General features: G+C 36.7%; 1 protein-coding gene across 2 annotated transcripts in view; it reads left to right on the top strand.

Moving 5' to 3' along the window:
• Window positions 1-5,323, top strand: part of LOC107689713 (IQ motif and SEC7 domain-containing protein 3-like) — a 146,630-nt gene extending 141,307 nt beyond the window's left edge. Inside the window, exon 14 of one of the 2 annotated variants that reach the window (XM_016487835.1) lies at window positions 4,758-5,323. In XM_016487835.1, the coding sequence (XP_016343321.1) occupies window positions 4,758-5,225 (468 nt within the window). In that variant the 3' untranslated portion in view covers window positions 5,226-5,323. The remainder of the gene's footprint in view (window positions 1-4,757) is intronic. The other variant, XM_016487836.1, reaches the window with a different exon arrangement.
• The last annotated feature ends 1,719 nt before the right edge of the window (window positions 5,324-7,042 follow it).

A 7,042-nucleotide genomic window follows, 5' to 3' on the forward strand; every position in this document is an offset into this window, starting at 1 on the left:
TATACACACACACACACACACACACACACACACACACACAATTGTTTTTCCTTTGGAATAATGTGCACTGATGAAATATTCTCAATAACCCTTGTGAAAAAGAAGTATACTTTTAAAATGAGTACTTATTATGCAAATAATATACTTTAAAAAATACTTCAGTCTGAACTGAATGTAATGTATTCATATTCTTAATTGCAATTATATAAGTATTACAGTTTAAATTTAGATTTACTGCAATTCAATTTAGAATGTTTTTTGGGGGGGGGGCTTTTAAGTCGACCCCAAAGGGTTAAGTGTATCATTATTTATAATTTCGTAATTAGTTATATTGTGTTTGAAATGAAAAGCATAACAAAAGATTATTAAAACATTTTTTTTTTTAAATGTACTTTAAAGTACAACTTTTAATTTTACATTATTACAAATTTCCATTTTTTAAATTTATGTTAAGAAACAGTCATGAAAGTGTACGCTTAAGTGGCCTTTCATTTCTTTAATAGTATATTATCTGCAGATTTGTAAAATTATATTATGTTAAAATTATATTATGTTTTTTATTATACTATATTTTAAAAATTCTACTTCAATACAATTAAGTGCACTTGTTTTTCAAAAGGGAAGACAAGAAACATTAGATTATTTAATTGCAAACCCAGACTCAGGTAGCAGATGTTCAAATTTTCCACTGTGGCATCCACAAGAACAAGCCCCAGTGAACTCTAACATTAATCTGATGCAGCATCATCACCTCTCTTCAGGGGGATTAAAGACAAACCCTACATAAAATACATTACCCAGAGGGCCGTGCGATTAGCATCATGAGGTAACAGCTCGTGAGGGAATTCAAGGACACAACGGCAAACAGGCACTGGGTCGGTGCACTTTATTCAAACAGATGCACTTGCTTCTCTGTGAGACATGACAGCTTTCATTTCATGCCCACGAGTCTTAGAACCTAAATAGAGCTCATGCAGTGTAAAATGGAAGTTGTGGGAATGCTTACACAGATATTTCAGTATTGAGAGTTCAAAACTGACACTCAGAAAGTGGCAAATTGCTATAGACCTGTAAATGAAAGGGAGCCAAATTGGTTGTTGAACTTTTTTATTAGGAATCAGTACAATTTAAATGTAAAGTAAAGTAAACGGACAGACATTCAGAAAGAAAGAAAGAAAGAAAGAAAGAAAGAAAGAAAGAAAGAAAGAAAGAAAGAAAGAAAGAAAGAAAGAAAGAAAGAAAGAAAGAAAGAAAGAAAGAAAGAAAGAAAGAAAGAAAGAAAGAAAGAAAGAAAGAAAGAAAGAAAGAAAGCAGATCAAAAAGATTAAAATAGTGCCAAGTAAATGAAAGATCAGTCACTAATGGATGTTTTTTGACAGCTTTTGTCTTAGTAAAGACACCAAACAGCATTGTTATTGATAACTAAATATGTTAATAATATTTTTTTGTAAATTGGAATGAAGCTGAAATAAAGTAAAATATAAATATTAAATGAAAACTTGAAAACTATTTCAACTTGAAAAAACGTATCTATCTATCTAGCTTCATCACTTCATCAGAAAAAGAATTATTATTATTGTTTAGGAAAATGTTTACTACATACTGTACAAACATTATTATTATTATTATTATTATTAAAGGCATTAAAGGGGTCATATGATGCGATTTCAATTTTTCCTTTCTCTTTGGAGTGTTACAAGCTATTGGTGCATAAAGAAGATCTGTAAAGTTGCAAAGACTAAAGTCTCAAATCCAAAGAGATATTCTTTATAAAAGTTAAGAGTCAGCCACACCTACCTAAAACGGCTCGTTCTAACACGCCCCCACGTCTACGTCACGATGTGGGAAGATTTGCATAACGCCGCCCAAATGTTCACGTAAAGAAAGAAGGCGTAACTTTTATTCTCGATGTACTATTGTTGTTGCAAAATAATGTTCTTTTTAGCAACATCATATGACCCCTTTAATATGTGCTTTTTAAGCAACTAGTTAATAGTGAGAATTGGCTGTTTAAATAAAGTGTTATAAAAAAAAAAGTTCTAAATCCACCAGCCCTGTCTGCATGTTCTGTTTAACAGGCATATTTCCATTTCTGCTGGCATTAGATGTAGCGCATTAGCGGGCTGCTATTAGCCTGAACATGATCAGAGTGGCAGCGACTTCCTGTCTGGCACTGAAAACCCTCACCTTAATCATGCCACATGTATCTGTCAGCACCCTGTGAACCCCTGAAGGACATGAACTGTCAGAACACATCGCAGGCAGCAGAGGGGTCAGAGGAAATGCCAGCCATATCCTGGAGGAGAGAGGGAAAGAGAAAGAAAAACAAGGTGTCCAACTACTATAGACTAGTTGAGCCACCTGCCAGTTTAAACACGGCAATATTGCTGTAATACATTTTAAAACATGTTTTAGCTGTTATGGATGGCAGTGATTGGCACATGTTAGCTAGACAGTGGATGTAAGGCTGAGATGGATATGACCTGAAAAGTGTGCTAAGATGGACACAAACATTGAGAAGAAAGAGAAAAGATATGGCAAGCGTGTTGGAGGGTCACTGAGCTTCAGCATAGTCACTTTTATATAGAATGCATTAATATTTCATAATTTAACAGCAGTTTGCAGTATATGACATTTTTCAGCTTTTTGCACTTTAAAAAAAAAGCTTTACCTATATTCTAATTTTCATATATTCTTGACATATATTCATATGTCACATTTGGAATATGCCCAAATGTTTGAATATACAATGACTGAAAAGAACATTTTATCATATAACATTACACAATCCTGAACTAATCATACCCTCAAGTATTGTCATGAAACTTTTATGCATATATTTTCATATTCTTTTCTGAATGTACATAAAATGTTTATTTAATGTTAATATCTTAGTGGTTTCCAGGGCTTTATGGAATCCTCAAATACGTTTGAAATGTTAAAAGATTCAACCAACAGTTGGCAAATTATAACATTTGATAAAAGGAAATTGCACTTGATATATGATAATCTATTAAAAAAATGTATTAAAACACTGAAAAGGATGACAATAGCTTTAATTTAAATGAGTGCAATGATTTATTAATGTTTATTAATTTCAGTAAGATGAACCGTATGTAAATTGAGTTATTAGATTTGTTTCGTAAAGTGAAAAAGAAAAACTTAACATAACTGAGGAAAACACAAACTAATCTAACTACCAGCTTTTGGCAGCTTTAGCATGCTAAAACTTAAATAAAAATTAATCTAGCCTTATCAACGGAGTTGGTTCTGGAAGTATTTTTTCCTTACATTTTTCCCAAAGAGAAGTTTTAAAGTTCTTTGTTAAAGCGTTGCAAGCCAAGCAAACCAGCTATGAGGTGACACAACATTACAAACTTTAATGTGAAGCAAAAAAAAAAAAAAAAAAGATGGTCACAAAAATAAAGGTACAAGACTGTGTTATTTACTGGCTTTAGGGTGTGATTTACTTAACAGGGCAAATTAGTGTGAGAGCGCAATCCCATAAAAGGTTTGATGGGAATGGAAAGTTTTACGGTCGATCTACTGACAATGTGCACATTAAAGCATACAGGCGCAGCCAGATCATTTCCATAATGACCAACGCAATCTACTATAAGCAGCACAAATTAGCATAGAGTCGCAAACAAGCAGAGATGATAATCAGATGCAGGTAATTTATCAACAACACAGGTGCAAAATGGATTAAGACATACATGCTTTTTTGGGCATTACATTTTTTTTTGCAAATACCAGTAAATTGACAGCCACAAACCTTAGTACATTGTACATTGCATGATTTATTTAAACCATACATTTTGCTTCTGAAAGGGAAACTCCTACAAATGCATATGCAGTAATAACTGTCTCCTCGCCTTAGGAGTAACAACCTCAGAACTCATTGTAGATAACTTATTAATTATTGTAAAAACATATATATATATATTTCCCTGTTGAGAAAAATGCTAGTTTTCTTTTTTTTTTCACCTCCACACCCTCTGTTCTCAGACAAAGTGGTGCACTGTCAGTAAATGTGTCTAACAGTCAATAAGACTAATTCAGAGGCAGGTGCCCTCACGTTAGCCATCAAGCCAACCCTCAAGAGCCAGCATCTATCCTGAGACCGAGCTAGATTAATTCACTTTGAACTATGAACTACTGTATGTTCATCACTCCTCAAAGTCATCAATCCCAGGGGCAGTGGAAGTATCCCACAGATAATTGTGAATACGTGCCTTTATTAGAGCCCAGTAGACAAATAGGAAGAGTGAGAGAGAATTGTTTGCAAATCCAGGCAAACCCCTATTTAAGTCCCAAACCTTAAGTATGAGAAATATTGATGGCATGCATTCGGATGTGTGCTGTCTGTAGTTGTCCAATTACCCCCTTCCCATTGTTTAACCTGTCCCACCCTTTCTTGTCCCCCTTCTTCCCTGAAGTGTTGTTCATTCTCCATTCCCATAATGCTCTAGTGGTTTCCAAGGGAGACACAGGGGCCCTCAGTGTCCTCTTAATAACCACCACACACTTTAAATACACAAACACACGGTCCCCAAAACCCTCCACATCTGCAACCCGATTCCAGCTTCCCACCCTCTGTCCGAGTCGCAAGACACCGAGCAAACCCCTTGTGCCATGTCCACACGCAACACTTTGCGCATGTCTATTGTGATGTGTGTTCACCGGAGGGCTGATGGCGGTAGAAGGAGAACAGTCTTATAACATATGATGCTATCTCTGACTGTTTTCTAAACTAGGTGTCAATTCACAACAGGCTTCAGACGTACCAGCTCAACGCGGCACTGCAGAGCCCTGAGCGCACCGCCCTTCTCAACCACCAGAGGGAGCTCTTCCAGCAGCCTCCGTTGCAGTGCGCCAGCCCCACACCCTCACACTCCTACCAGCCCATAGCCCTGGCCGAGATACGACCCGACACGCTCATCCAGTGCCAGCAAATCGTCAAGGTCATCGTCTTGGACAAAGGCAGTCACGGATGCATGGAGGCGTTCCTTAGCCAGAGCCCCACTCATCACCAGCTCATCCAGTCTGTCGTCTCCACACCAGTGCGCTCACCTGATGGCGGAGTCAACCAGGGGGGGAATGATGGTTCACAACCGCCCTTGCCTCCACCGCCACCACCATATAACCACCCTCACCAGTATATACCCCCAGATCCCCGCCTTGCACTGCAGAGGACCCCAAGTGGCTCTCGTAGCCTTATATAGAGTTCAAACCAATAACTATAAAACACTCCTGGTGCACTTTTGACAGTATTTATCTACGTATATACATGAAAGAAATATAATGAAAAAACGTTATTAATATGCATATATTTAAGGTAAGAGACATGAAGACTTTATTGACTTTGCAGATATGTGAAACAACCAATACGGAAATACGATTTACCTAATTGCTGTGTATTTTGAAACGTTATGTAGTTTTATCAAATTTATATAACAGGTCTCGTCTTTCTGGACGCGCTCTGAGGTTATATCGTTGAGTACTTGTTCTTGACAGGATTTCTCTGGTGCATTTTGTTATAGACAAAATGATTTCACGAAATAATGTGACAATTCCACCGACACTTGCTTTTGTGCAGGAGCTGGTTTTACGTGTAAAATCACCCTTTTTGGCTTTTATTATCCTACTGATGAGTCTATTTAGTGCGTGTGTATGCTTTCGACTGGAAAATGATATATGTGCCAAAATGAGGACTCCCTTCTCCGTGGACTTTTTGCACTGTTGAATGCTTAGGGCTAGAGCAAACATATGCTTAAATCAACGATCATTTAGATTCCCTCTAGGTAGACAGACATTAAAAAAAGAAGAAGAAAAAAAAACCTTTTAAGTGATACCATTAGCCACAAACTGTTTCATCCCCCACTTCTCATGTGGCGATGTTGTATTCCTGTGAAATGTGAATTACTTCCTAATTATCACCTGTCTTTGAAAATGTATTTTATGTCACTCCTTTTAACTGATATATCTGTGTAAATTGAGAATGTAGAAAGTATTAAGGTTCTTTCACATGACTTGTGTCAACATTCAAGTCAAATACTGCAATGCGCCTAGCAAAATTAGGATGATTTCAGTTTTGATTGGCTTCTGATCTTTTTAAACATAACCAACGATTAGCAGACTTGTCATGACTTATCATGTGAGCAGTGCCAATGCAAAAATGAAAACAAGAAATGTTCTACAAGATAACATAATTTGCTATTGGTGTCCAAATATAGCACTATTTATTTGCATGTGCTTTCTTTATTGTTTTAGTACCTGATACATTAATTCCAGCGGACTTCCACAATATGGTATGCTTTATTAGGACAGTACAGCGTAGCTTCACCACTGTGATCCAGTGGCTTGACTTCAGTTGACTGAATAAGTATAAATGGTTGTTTATGAAACTTTTCTCCATCGTTTGATCATTATTTGAAAACGCATGGCTGCCGTGATCTCTAAAAAATTTACAGTTGCAAGCAAATAGCATGAACTTTTTGGAAACTACTCATATTCTATAACAAGCATAATTTGGATAGAAGAGACAAACATAATTGAATTAATTTAAATGCACATGGCACTTTACCAGCTCATTTAGTGTGCATTTAACCTGGATTTTGGGTGGTTTGTGAATGAGAGGTTTTTGTGCCGAAATATCGGCATTATGCTAACTGTGTAGTGGAATTTCTGAAGTGCCAGCAATGTTTCTATGATGTAGCGGTGCAAACAGTGGGACTTTTATCCTGTTTAAAGCTCAAATATGTGTTACCTCTTCCGTTGGCTTTCACTGTGTATTTACTACCTAGCAAGTTCGTAAAAAATGCTTTTGCCTTTGAAGGTCAAAGTTCATAGAGGGTTGTGTTAAAGCCCTGACACGAGTCATGTGAAAGGACCTTTTATGTGTGGCAACGTATCACGGCTCAATGACGGAAAAAAGAGCCAGTCACAGCCAGCGAATGGCTATAGTTCTCATGCTCAGGAATTTCAGAGAGTACCTGAAAGAAGATGGAGATCTTTTAATGCTTGTACTTGAACTTTATGT

This window comes from Sinocyclocheilus anshuiensis, unplaced genomic scaffold, assembly GCF_001515605.1.
Source record: "Sinocyclocheilus anshuiensis isolate Anshui unplaced genomic scaffold, SAMN03320099.WGS_v1.1 scaffold1014, whole genome shotgun sequence".
Lineage (NCBI taxonomy): Eukaryota > Metazoa > Chordata > Actinopteri > Cypriniformes > Cyprinidae > Sinocyclocheilus > Sinocyclocheilus anshuiensis.